The 14597-nt window shown below is 39.8% G+C and overlaps 1 protein-coding gene across 4 annotated transcripts in view; it reads right to left on the bottom strand.

The window, feature by feature from the left end:
- The window catches only part of zbtb46 (zinc finger and BTB domain containing 46), a 78172-nt gene that overhangs the window by 43997 nt on the left and 19578 nt on the right, over positions 1–14597 (bottom strand). For all 4 annotated transcript variants that reach the window (XM_026199347.1, XM_026199348.1, XM_026199346.1 and 1 more), the window contains exon 2: positions 8148–9149. In XM_026199347.1, the coding sequence (XP_026055132.1) occupies positions 8148–9114 (967 nt within the window). In that variant the 5' untranslated portion in view covers positions 9115–9149. The remainder of the gene's footprint in view (positions 1–8147; positions 9150–14597) is intronic.

The following is a 14597-nucleotide window of genomic DNA, read 5'->3' as shown; positions in this document are numbered from 1 at the left end:
TTTTTACAATCTTATCATAAAACATTTTTCTCTCACTTCCGCTGATTGTCAACAATTTTTGTCAAAAAAATGTCTGTCACAGTTTATCCAGGATAAACTGACCTTTAGGTTTATGTTTGTATATGATATGATGATTGTTTTTCTCAAAAGAAATGGTAAATGCTCATGAAGTACAGTATACAGTGCAGTAAACATACAGTGCACTTTTGTCTGCGTTTTTGCATCGCAGAAATCATAGGGCCCTATAGTTACGTTTTCTAAAATTTCCAAAATTCTAAAATCCAACTCGCCATATTCCTTCTGCATTTAAAACTGTTCCAGCTCTTTCCTCACACTCAAAGCTGATCTTTGTACAATCTTATCTGTCCAATGCTTCAAGCTTTCAAAATATGCTTCAGTATCTGTCACAAGTGCAGACAGGCCCTCTCCATTAAACAGCTAAGAAACACAAGCATAACTTTTGAATAATAGCAGGACAATCCCCGTAACATCCACTGCATCCGGAGATCAGCTTTGATTCTGATGGTGAGTGACGAGAGCGAAGCACATTCCCTCCACCCTATGCATTGTGATTAATGGGTATTATCCTCCATTAAACAGACCACCACAATACTAAGTGGCTTGTCTCTGTTCATCTATTACTTTGCAATAAGCTAGTTGAGCATGGTCTTCCAGGTTAATGTAAGGAAATATTTACCCAAGTGGGTGAGGATTGGTTTTGGACCGATTCCCAATAAGTGTTGTAAAAAGTAAATGACAGAACCATGGCTTACAGTACCACCTGTGCACAGACACATTGAGATTTGGTGATAATGCATATTTTTTGAGGTTTAGGCTGCCATGTTGTGCCCTGATCTATTTCTACTTTTTATGTTTTTGGACTTTTTATTTTGAGAGGAAATATTGGAAGCAATGCAGGAGGAAAAGGGGATGGGGTCAGGAAATGACCATGATTATCATGACTCAAACTCAGGTCACCTGAAGCACTGTCCACTGTAGGCTATGGCTCCCAGTGGATCCAATCTACTTTGTATATCAATCAAATGGTCCCCCAAAATAGCACAGGAAAGTAAATGTAATTGCCTCTGTCATGTGCAAACCTTTGTATCAAAGTAATTTTTTTCTGGCAGGGCATCTTTTCTGTGTTTCCCCTTGAGACTGGGGAGAAGTCCAGATGGCAGAGATGGGCAGTGGGCAACTTTTGTTACTGATACAACACAGGTTTTGGAAAGAAGATGATATGCTATAAAAACTGGAACCTTCTACAGTCCCTTCATCTCTGCTGAGTAGCTCGGGCATTCTGTTCCAAGGGCAGGGGTGCTTACGTTTTGGAAAATGGCATTGCTATCATCGTCATCTTCACTGGCCAAAGCCGAGACACCATGGTGCGTCCTGGCTTGAGGCACCTTTTGGTTTTAGAGGCCAAAGTGTCTATATATAGTGCATGTGTAAAGGATTCTGGGAGGGGTCGGGTACTCGGAGACCAGAGCACTGAAGCAGAAGGGAACTCCACCATGAGGAAGTCTGGATTTTTCTGCCCATGATAAAATGTGTTCACTTTCAAAGAGACAGTGAGGCACACAGGAGAAGTGTGGAGGAGTGACAGACATGTCATTTCCAAGCAAAGAGAGCGAAAGAGAGACAAGGACAGTGGGAAGAGCCTAAAAACAGTTAGTGAACCTGAAACGTGAACAATAAAAATAAAGGTTAGATAAATTATAAATTGACCAACAGCACAGAATAAAGGAAGAGAGTTTCCTGCAACACACTCACGGCACTTGATTATTGCCAGAATAATAATAATAAAAAAAATCTGACTGTGGTAATTGACATAAACCGTAAACTCACATTAGGTGGAAAAAACCCAGAATATTCCCTTTCAAAATGTGACATACCAGGCGACTAGGTGGCCATCTTGGTAACTCCCTGGGACAGCTATTTCTGATTGCCGCAAGTACTACATGAAAGATTCCCGAAACTGTTTGCCAAGCATATTTTTAAATCGCATATGTCAAATTAATCAAATATGACCACAAAGCAGTCCTGAATTGTTGTCTCTTTAGTACAAATCAGGCTAGAAAGATTTATTTACATACATCGTACATTATTTTTGCAACTATTTTGCAACCAGCTGTTCAAATTAATGCACAAAATACAATCAAAGATTGGATCTCGAAACCAAACGGCAAGACTTAATTTCCTGCAGATGCTATATTAAGTGTTGTGATTTATCTCAGTGGTCACACTTTATTTTAAAGGTCCAATACTTGCTATTAGCAAGCCATTAACTAGGACTTTTGCCTCCGTAAATTACTAATTTGCTGCCTATTAATAGTTATTAAGGTAGTTGTTAATTTTAGGTGTTGGGTTGGATAAGCGATGTAGAATATGGTCAAGCAGAATATGTGTTTTAGAAGTACTAATAAACTAAATATGTTAATAATAGGCAAGCTAATAAGCAACTTAATTGTGAAAATTGGTCCCTATAGTGTTACCCATACACTCCTTTTATCGGTACTTAAACTGACCTTTAGAGATTCTATAAACTGACCAATTAATACCAAATTATCTATTGTAGTAGAAGAGACATTCAGTAAGGGAGGAACAGATGGAGACTGAAGAGAAAGGCGAGAGAATGGCATAGAGCGAGGCGAACACAAGAACTCTGTCTGACAGTCCGACATGACGCCGTACCCCAGAACAAACAAGCATTCAGATACATTGAGGGGCAACCCAGAATGCCATGGGGGAGACAGAGGGAGAGAGAAACTAGAGAAAGAGAGAGAGAGAGAAGAGAACTGTGAAGGTCATCTGGTGGGACGGTGAGTCTCAAGCAAAAGAAAATAGGGAGGCACGTCAGATAAGGGACAGAGAGGGAGGGAAAAGGAATGGATGAGGGACCGAGTGCGAGAAGAAAAAAGTAAAAGTTTAACTTGTGAAATATGAAATCTATTTTGGTTTTAATGGAGAGGAAGGAAATATGAATGTAGATTATTAAACTGGGAGAAAGCGACGAGGGAGGGGAAAAATCCAGAGGTGTTCAGGGTGGGAGGGTTGAGATCTGTTCACAATGTTTTAAATATTAAAGCTATTTCAGGTTTAATGAGGTGTAAATACTATGGGGAGAGTTGTAAGAGGATGGGGGTTAAAGGGGCCTCACTCTCATTATTTCAAGCGCACACCTTTTGACTATAGAGACCCAGAGAGAGAGAGAAGTGAGAGAGAGTGAAGAAACAGAGAGATAGAGCTAGTGAGCTAGAGAAGGATGACGACACAATCAGATGGACATTACATCAATAATAAATGAATAAACGAAATTCTGAGTGAATCAGACAGTCAGTCAGTGATGAATTACTGCATTAATGAAAGAAAGATTGTCTAAATGAAAGAGTGAGTGAATAATGAACGGAGAGTGCATGAATGAATGAACAAGTGAGTGAGCGAGTAATTATTATGAATTATGTGTGAATGATGGTCGAAGTGAACTCATGAATGAAGGAAGGGAGGAAGGAATGAGTGAGTGAGTGAGTGAATGAATGGAGTGAATTAATGAGTAAGAGTGAATGAGTCAGGAAGAATGAAAGATTTATTCAGTGAATTAATGAATTAGTAAGTGAATCAATAAATAAACTAGTGAATGAGTGAGTTACTGAATGAATGAGTCATTAAGTTAACAAACAAATGAAGGAGGGAAGAAAGGAAGGAGGGAATATGTGAGTGAATGAATGAATGAATGATGCAGTGAATTAATCAATAAGCAAGAGAGTGAGTGATAAACGATTCAGGAAGAGTTAATAAATGAATCAGCAAATGAACAAATGAAGAAGGCGTGAATTAATGAATGAGTGAGTGAGTGAATAAATACATTTGTGAATGAATGAAAGATTAAGGGAGCAAATTAATGAGTTAGCCAGTGAGTGAGTGAATGAATGAGTTAGGAAGAGAGTGAAAAAAAAATAGTGATTGAATAAATTTGTGAGCGAGTGAATGACTGAATGAATGTGTCAGAATGGAAGATTGAGTGAATCAGTGAATGAATACATTTGCGAGTGAAAGATTGTATAAACAGGTCAAAATGAATGAGTGAGTGAGTGAATGAATGAATCAGTCAGTCAGAGAATTAATATATCATTCAGTGAATAAATAATGAGTGAGTGAATAAATTAAGTAGTAGGTGAGAGAATATATAAGTTAATTAGAAGGCGTTAGTAAAGAACTGATTGAGCAGTAAAGGCATTAATAAGTGAATGAATAAATGAATGAGCGAGTGTTTATAGAGCAGTGGGTGAGAGACCAAAGGTTAAACTCTCAGTGGAGACTAAATAGATGTGATGTGTTAAGGCTGAGCTGAAGTTCATTTGTAACGTGTTTGCTAAGATGAACAGGATCAGATTAGATGAGCTCTGCTGTGAACATATTGGCCACTGAATGAGACAAGTGCAAAGTTACGCCATTGACTGGTCTATTAAACACACAACACTTGCTAAATATTTCAACACCGTTTATACATCAGTCACTTTACTATCATCTGTGTGCATGTGTGTGGGTTTTCTTCACATTCTCACTCTGAAATCACATACAAGCACTCAATCGCCACATATCTGTATCTGTACACAAATAAATACAGATACCTAAGAAAACCCACACTTCCCTTTTAATAACAACTTTAAAACAGAATAACACGTCAACAGCACAACAACCCATATGCAGGGGTGAATTATCTAAATATGGGATTTTTGTCTTGCCTTGTGCAGTGGAAAGGGGAAGGCCACAATGATCTTTTTTATTTTCCTAGTCTCTTTCTGATCAAGTTATAGCTGTGATCATGAACAGATAATCTAAAATAGAATATTAGTGACCATTTCCTGATCAGGCTAAAAAAATCCCCCTGATGACACTGTGAAGTTCACAGCCACAGCCGACCACAGAAACCCCCTCTTCATCAGGAGTAAACCTGAAACACGAAAACACTCAAACTAACAAGCCACTTTCACAAACAGATACCATGGCATCGCATCAGAGACATGCTGGGTACATTTCCTTTAGAAATGTCACTCTTTGGTGGTAATTTTCTGACCTGACAAACGAGTGGCAATGCTAATGCTAATGCTAACTGTAGAGGCCTCTAGCCTCAGACAGGCTGTAGAAAAAATGCTGCTAAAATAACGTGTTGTTTTAAGGGTCTATGAAACATGGAGCTGTGACTCAAGTCTGTATTACAGACATTGTGGGTTTGTTTGTAAGCGACGAGTGTGGCTGCTTGCTCAAAAGAGGTCTGGCTTTTTGGAAGAGCGCTGAGCTTCTACATTTAAAATGTACACACACTCCTGATGATGAGTAATGAAATCATAGCACATGTAAAGGACAAAATTATATAGCTATTTTTAGCAGAATGCAACAAACAAAAATGTAAACCATTTAAACCACACTGACTTTTGTGACTATTGTGATGTTTCCCTAAAGTTTGGGAATCTGTATTCCAGGACACATGCCCATTATAATGCCTGCATATTCTGCAACAAGTTTCAGCACCTGCAAACATCTGCTAAATGTCCAGTGTGACCTCACATCAACTCTCCAGAACTGTGATGGCTTGATGCCTCATGTTTGTCAGTGGTCAGTAAGACACTCTGAAAGTGAATGTCCTTTCAACAGGGGCCTGAACAAGGGCACAGTGAAACTTAAAGACATGTTTAAAAAATAACTGGTATGCAAACAGTCCCTATTGCATGATCGGAGTCTTATCTGACAACATGCATGAAGAAAACCATATCAATAAGCTGATTAGGATAATATTTTAGCGGACAAGAGAAGCAGCCAGAAGCTTAAGACAGTAGCCTGACTGTCTTTTTGGTCTTGGCTGCCTAATCATGTTAAAAACCATGTCCTCTCTCTCTGTAACACACACACACTTCACAAAGTGCAGGTTGAGAAATTTCCTGTTGCTCGCCAGAACTTCATACCAGAAGCATGGCAATTTAGATATACAGTTTTATAAACATGCCAACCACCAATTACAAGCTTCTTAAAACCATTAGTCTGTGCACAATGCATCTTGGACATCAGCATCATGAGATCCCATTTACTGCTGTCAGCAAACTGCACCCGGCCTTAACCGTGCAAACCATTACTCCTGCAACTAGACACTTCCTGTGGCCTTTAACCAGATCTGAGAAAACTCTAGCTGCGGGCTGGACCTCAGCACGGACAGAAATCACTTATGAGGGCATTTATTTGTATTTATTTAGTCCCTCTAATTACTAAAGCTGTCATGTTGTTTAAATTAGATTTGCACATGTTCATGTTACATATAACAGGTGGGTGATAAAATACACACAAAACAGAAAAAAAAACTAAGCAAACCATCCTGGCCACCGTAGCTGCTCGCATAGGTTTTGGACAAACCTGTCTGCCTCAACTCCTCAAGAATCCACCAATTCAGTAGGAAAATTACAGCCGAGTACAAACCCCAAAGCAGGGCATGAGGGCTTTCGCAACATGCCATCTTTCTCTCACCCTGATCTGACCCGTCCAAGCCTGAGCCTGTTTTGTGTACCAAGCAATATTCTCATCTTCACTGAGCATCGGCCCATATTATCAAATGACATCCAAAGGCAATTTGCCGTTTTGCCAGTCCTCTGTTCCTGAGCGGACTGAGATTTACACTCGGTTAATGATTTTAGATTTGAAAATGTTTCGATTCCATTTAGAACTAAATTAAATTGACCTCAAAAGCTTGACTAGCATATTAGTTGGGCTTATAGGGGCCAGTGCATGAGGAATATAAATGTGTACTATTTGTGTCGCACACAAAGGAATGGGTGTGACTTTAGTGAGCATGCGCGTAGGCAGTATAGTGAGCCGGTGTGTACTTAGATGTGTGGAGTCTTGCACTTGATATTTGATCTGTGGGGTTGGGTCAGCGAGTGCAGTTATTTCTGTTGGAGCCGCAGGTAGCAGGGCTGACAAACAGAGAGGATGAGAGAGTGCCTCGAGAGTTAAGAAGGTAAACTCGCGCTAAGCTGATGCAGATCTCAGCGTATTCCCCTCCTTCTCTCCTTCACTTTATCCCTTCTTCTCCACACTTCAGAAGACCTTGGGGCACCCCCCGTCCCAACACACTCGCACACACACATACAATTTAATCCTCACACTGCCACCAAGGTCAATTCAATTATCCTGTTTTCTTAAAGTGTGTGTGTGCCCATTTCACAGTCGGCCTGCACAAATTCACCAGAGATTAGAGCTGCCACACTTTTAATGATCTACATACCTATAAGCAACAGTATCCGAGACAGGTAGGGCCTCATCCCCGCTTACCGGCTTGATCTGTTCCTCAGCACAGATTTTGTTTTTAGGTTGATGAGGCTGCCTCCGTCCCATGTGTCTTTCCGATGTTAATGAGGAAATGAGTTTTTTCAACCCCAAATTCCCCACCTCAATCTGTAGTTTGTCATGCTGCTATACTATTAGTGTTACAACAATAATTTTCAACTTCATCAGAGTTCTATTTCTATCTGGGTTTGAATTATACAATCAAACAAGACCTGAGTCTCACGGGATCCACGAGGCAGTGCTCGCAACAATGAGAAACAAACTTTTTGAGTGTTAAAAAGTACGGTCCACATAGTATGAATGAGTGTAGTACGAATGTCATCCGGACACACTACATCCAACACCTACGATGTCAGCTGTATCACTTGCCATTCACAACTCCTCTCCTGAAGCACCATGGGACAGGAAATTCTCCATTGGATTTATACTGTTTCATGAATAACAGGTTACATAAATACTAATTATTTCATGCACTTTGCTCCTACTATTTCTAGGAGGGGCATCTCCGGTCCTGGAGGGGGCACTGTCCTGCAGAGTTTAGCTCTATCCCAAATTGAACACAGCTGAAATATCAGGATTATTAGAAAATTAAGTGTTCTTCATTAAGCATGGAGCTAAACTCTGTAGGACAGTGTCCCTCCATAACCAGAATTGCCCATTCCTGTACTATACAGTAGCCATATTCAGTCTCTTCTGCAAGACCAAACATCCTTTGATAAAAGGTCAACAATCGGCTTGATGTTGTTTTCACAATGTGATATCATGACAGCAATAAAGGAAGCAATAAAGGAACCAGTACAGAGTAATCCTACCTGGAATTTCCTGGTTGCCGTAGTTCCAGCCTGGATTGGAGAGCATGGATGGCAGCGGCGATGCCGTCCGACTGTCCCCTTCATTCTGTTGCGTAATGTGTCTGACCGTGTCCTTGTTTTTGCGGTTCTTCCTGCGGCCCGAGCCAGGGGGTTGCCAGCCCCCATCTCCTCGTCCACCTTGCTCTCCAGGCGTGCCTTGTGCCACTCGGCCAGCCCCATCTTGCAGATTGGAGGGGGAGACCCGCTCCTCTTTGACCTGGACAGAACGGTAATCAGCAGGCCACAAGGGCTGCAAACAAGCATCCTCCTGGCTCTCATGGCTTTTGGGTTCCTGGTCTTCTTTGCCGTAGTTGCTACCGCCTTCATGGCAGCTAGCGATGGCTGAATCTCCAGATGAGTTGGCCGGGCTGGTGCGTCTGGCCAACCACGGCGAGGAACTGCGGGCCGAGATCATGGATGCCAGTGCTTCCGAAGCTCCACCCACACCGGGCCCAGCCCCGCCTCCAATAGAGCTCACCACATTGCCCATCTCAATATCCGCAAGTTCGTCTGCAAGCTCGGAGCGAATGCTGATGTCTAACGCTGCCTTGATGAAGCCGTGACACGCCTGCACTATGTCGGTCATCTGCAGGTAGCTGGCGGCTGACATCACTTCGATCACATTCTTGCTTGTGAGCGCCAAGTGGGCGGAGTACATGAAGTCAAGGATGGTCTTGAAGCCTTGAGCTGTGACGATGTCCAGGTGTGTGATGGTGGCCTGCTGCTCCGAGCCCTTCTTCACCTGGCAGTAAAGTGTTTTGAAGTAGCGGCTGCTGCCCAGCAACACGTTCTTGTGTGCCTTGAAGATCTTGCCCTCCACGATCACACACACGTCGCACAGGATGCCGTGCTGCCGCTGCTCGTTCAGCTCCCGCAGGAGCTGCCGGTAGTGCGACGCGATCTCCATGTCTTCCTTCCGGTTATTCATTGGACTAACGGGTGGCTGCTTCTCCTGAACAGAGTCTGGAGGAGGACAACACACAATACAAACCCTGGTTAGTAGAGTTGCAGTAAATGCAAGAAACAGACCACAAGTTCCTGCATAAAGAGACAATAGCAATGTCTGGAATGAAATACTGTAGTTCACACTAATAGTAGACTACTGTGAAACAGCTGGCTTCATTGAACAATAAACATTTTGAAAAGTAGTATGCCACATTGTTGTCATACAATTAATGTGAGTGCCATCCAGATATTATTATCAATAAAAAGTTATTTTGCATTTTGCAATTTAATATGTCCTGCAAAAATTAAGCTGAACAGAACATTATTTTCAGCACAAAGTTGATTACCAGAGAAAATCATTTTGACTTAAAGCAGAAATGGGTAGCACTTTATTTTACAGTCCTGTTCCTCATGTACATACTATGTACTTATTATAGTAATTACAATAACTATGTAATAACTAGGTACTAACCCTGAACCTACCCCTAAACCTAACCCTACCCCATGTAGTTACCTTGTATTGCCAGAACTTTCTTAGATAAATACACTGTAAGTACACTATAAGTACATGTTAGTACACGTACTGTAAAATAAAGTGCAACCCAGAAATGCATACAGTAACTAGCAATGGAAGTTCCAGTCTCTGGAGGGTTTAGGGACAAAATATGAAGGTCTTATTTTTGCTAAGGCGATCAATAAAAAAAATTATAATAATAATAATTTAGGTGTACAGTTGTTTAAATTGGGCCAAGTCTAAATTATTTTATGCTGTAATCAACATTATACAGCAAATTCTGTTTTGATTGAGCTTGTATTGAAAGATCCAAGAATGTTCCCTTATTTTTGCTGATCCAATCAAATAACAAAACAATAAAAAAGAGATGATAAATATCAAATGAAATGCATCACATTGTGGGATACAGTACTGTTGTTTGCCGCACATTTTTGCAATTCTGGTATTCTATAAATATAGGCAATTCACATACGATGTACAGTTTACAAACTACATACTGTAATAATATAACTGATGTTATCATGTCAATCCAAACACAGCCAATGACTGAACAGGAAGATCAGATTAATACAGAAATTTAAATCATCCTGTCTGGACACAATGATTAAAATCATCCTAAAGCAACAAATACTACCATGTATTCACACAGATATACTTTACAGTTTTAATTCTGTTTTTATTGCATTGCAATAATGAGAATGGGATTCCTTTATTTGCATTACTGAAGGCTACTGAGAATTGTGAGAGTTAATGTGCTTAACTGTCATGAAAATAATATGATGCAATTATATTTCTAAATTGGGCTTCTTTTTTTTTTTTATTTTGGGGTGAAATGCAACCCAGTCAGCATTTGACAGTTTTTGTCAGATTTACCCCATGCCCCCCCCCCCCCAGCTGATTGTGTCTTGTGTTTATAGTTTCTTTCTCTTTCCTCTGTGCACATTCAAGAACAATGCATTGCCTCATCTAGCTCTCCTCCCACATCTCGCTATCTTAATGATTATAGCAGAGATGCTCAGGTGTTCACTGTTCAACCCTTTAATCACAATGTTTTTTCTCTGTTCGTTTTATTAGCTGCCAAATAAAATCACCCAGTGAGTGTATAAAGCACTTTAACACAATCATCGTCTCTACTCTTCTCACTTTTCTCTTTTTTGTTACTAAATTGTTTCATTTAATTACCATTTTGTGAGTTAGTTGAATAATAAAGTGGAAAATGGAGCTGCCAAACAGATAATTCATTTTTAGCGAGGAAAGGTGATGGCTGTAGCCCAGCAGACGATCAGCCTCAAGCCATCAGAGCTGGCCAATGCATGTCACCTGCTTCAGAATGGCATTTTAGTGACATTTAGTGCTTAAATGACTTTTTACGGAGATAGAGGACCTCAGTAATAACAGCTCAAAGCTACGGTCAATTTCTTCTGTCAGGGTTTGTGCTGGTAGGCGTCTTTTATGAAGTTAGGTTTTCCGTGATAAGTGAGAATTTCTAGATTTTGATGCTGCGCTCCATGAAAATGCAATTCTTCACCTGATTTAATATTAATCTTAAGACTCTTTGAAATGCATAAGAGGTTACCAGCACTGTCAGGGATTGTTAATAGTCACACTACAAAATCTAAAGCCTTAAAATTAAGCATCTAGTTTCTGATTGCGAGGCAATATATATATATATATAGGTAGATTCCCATTTATTTAGATGGTGGACGCATCTACGTGCTTGGAGCGGTCAAATAAGGTAGATGCCTAAACATTTCTATGGGTACAACTATGTGCATGTGTGAGCAAATGTGGGCAGCCATGGCATCATTTTCAAAAGTCTCAGTCTTGTTCCGTTTACAGTGAAATGCAAGCCCGGAGTTTTCAAACTAAAACGAGGGTCTGCAGCAGTTTTCAAAAGTCCCAGTTTTCGAGCGTGTATAATAACCCAGAGTAGTGTAAATGCTAGGCGTAACCGTAGCAAAAGTTTTAAAGTGAAAATGCACTAGTTTAAACTGGGCCTCAGCTCCATTTAACCATTTATTTTACTATTTAACCAAATCTATTTCACAGAATGACAATTTTCCCCACAAAGTATTTCAAAAAAATGTGGGATTTTTTTTTAACCTTTAAGTGGTTAAAAGGGTTGGGAATAAAATGGAAGAGAGAAAAAAATAAATACAAATATATATTATTTTACAATATTCTCATTGTTATTTTGTTATAAATATTTGTTATTCAAAGCAACACAAGCACTATCACTGTCATTGTCACTAATAAAAAAACTGATATATTCAAACTAGCAACGATTGTTTGAGCAAGTAACAATATTGCATTTATTCAACACTTCAATACAGAAAATGTAATACTGAGCAACTTACGTTTTAGATCCTATATTATATGTTACTTTGTTTTTGCTTTACAGTCAGCTGAGTGAATGATTTAGTGATTCACACTGTACATGAAGGCCACCACTTGTTTGGTTTCTAAATGAAACAGTGGATTTGATAGATTTGGGTGAGTAAATGATTCAGGCGACTTACATATCAATGTAAGTGAAGGGGTGCCGTCAAAATGAGAGTCTTAATAGAACTCCTTAATGATGGTTAAGTTTCTTACAAACATGCAACTTGATGGATGGAGTGGTGCGAATTATTTGTGGATTATGATGTTTTTATTCTGTCGGCACCCATTCACTGCAGAGGATCCATTGGTGAGCAAGTGATGTAATGTTAAATTTCTCCAAATCTCCAAAACAAACTCATATACATCTTGGAGGATCTGAGGGTGAGTAAATAGTCAGCAAATATACACTTTTGAACTATTTCTTTAATAGTCATAAAAAATGCTTTACAATTCAAAAATGTAAAACTAAAAAAATTACATTTATTGTTTCTCTTTTCTTTAAGATTTTGGCATAAAAATTATCTAGTCTTTGTAAGGTTCTCCCATAGACCAACTCAAGAGTAGATGAATTAACAACTCTCACTAACCATGATTTCACTGACACTCACTTAGACACAACTTCTTTCATGTACACACACACACACACACACACACACGCACACAGATACCCCCAGTAGTCTAGACTTCCCCACTAGCATCCTCTATGAGCAGCACAGAAGCCGTCCTGGTTGGGGCTAAATCACAGGGACGTGGAGTGTTACCAAATGGGGCCATGATTTGTTTTGTGAGCGTTCAGGCTGTCAGCTCGCATCGGCCCAACTGCAGCGTGACAGCTCCCGTTCCCTATAGTGACAGCAGCGTTTGCTACGGGGCCGGCACACTTCAGGTCATGTTTAGGAAAGTTCCTCTCAACCTGATGGCTTGTAAGATCAAATCAATCTTCTGCCTCTCCCATGTCCACTTGTACAAATACACCTTACTTGGAAGACTGAAAGAAGAAGAGAATGACAGTGACAAGTGACTTTTTTTTTCTTTTTAATAGTTTTAAGTTAGCCTCCAACTGCTTGGCTTGAGGCTTTTTTGATTTGATTGCCTATAATGCAGTCGTTCGAACAAAACTTAACAATGTTAGCGATTTAAAGAGACAGTTCACCTAAAAACTGTGCTGCACGTTTACTCACACATTGTATGGCTTAAGAAGACTTGGAATATGAGTCATACTGTATAAACCGATTTATGATACTTTTATGGTGCTTTTTGTCCTTTCTAAATTCAAGCTTTTTTGGAACAACAAACCCTCTCAGAAAATAAGGTCTAAAAAATGTCATGGGGTGGAACCTTTTCAAATTGTATATCTTTGTACCTAAATGGTAACATCTATCTTAGAATGTAAATAGAGCAATTTAGCACCTTTTGAAAGGATACCACCCTGGTAGCTTTTGTACCTTTTTTTTCTGAGAGTGTAAAAGGTGACAGAATTTTTGTATGGACTATCCCTTTAACATCAGAGAGTCTTTTCACCTATTCCCTTTTAACCCCTAAGACCAATTTATTTTTCTCTGACAATGAGTAGTAACGGCTCAGTAAATAACAGCACTTTGCACCCCAGACTCCCCAAATTAGTCAGTTCTTTTCATGTGACTATTCAGAACTACTTCAACTGTGCAACCGACAATGAATATTAATATCTCTTCGTTGGCCGACCGAGTTACATGAGAATCTGGGCAATCAAGTGCAACACGACAATAAACATAAACAACACAATTGACAGACGTGTAACATGGCTAAACACTGAATGAGACAGAGTGCAGTCAGACTAATCAGATTTTCTGCTTCGCTGCAACTAGAAGCATCTGAAGCTTGTTAGACAACAAGAAAGAGTGTAACTAGAGAAATGCATAATAGACAGCAGGTTCACATAACCTTAGTGAACCATACAGAGAACAAGTGCAGGTGCAAATATTTCATATTTTGGGAAAGGCTTCATGCAAGAGCAATATCCTGAGACATTTAAAATGGCCATTAAAGTTCATAGCAGTAGCTAACAAATGAAAGAGTTCATTTTAATACATGCCTTTGTTTTGCAAGTGAAACAGAACATTTAAAGTGTAGGGCGCATCTTGATTTTACACTTCTGAAATTGACTGGACAGTGAAAAGTGGATGTGAGTGATGAAATACTGTGCATCGTCATTCACAACACGACCAGAAACTTAATAGGGTCAATTTTTAATGTCGACTTTAAAAAAGGATTTTCACGCTCTCCAAAAGTAGGCTGATGGCTTTAAATGAAGCTCCTGCATTCAATTACAGTGAAATTGTCAGCAAAAAAAAAAAAAAATCCCTCTAAAACTACTTCATCTAACAGATGATTATACATGATTGGAAGCAATTGCTTTAATAAGGCTTTATAACCACCATCCATCAATGTTTCAGCAGCAGGAGCACAACATCATGATATTATCCACCCTGTCTTACATCGCAGCTACAGAGTTCACAGTTTACAGCCTGACCGCAGCCCAGCTTTCGTCCGCACCGAAATAGAAGGTGTAAGAAGTGGCAGTAGTAAGG

This window comes from Carassius auratus, chromosome 23 (assembly GCF_003368295.1).
Source record: "Carassius auratus strain Wakin chromosome 23, ASM336829v1, whole genome shotgun sequence".
Classification (NCBI taxonomy): domain Eukaryota; kingdom Metazoa; phylum Chordata; class Actinopteri; order Cypriniformes; family Cyprinidae; genus Carassius; species Carassius auratus.
This window is presented reverse-complemented; position numbering and strand designations above follow the sequence as displayed.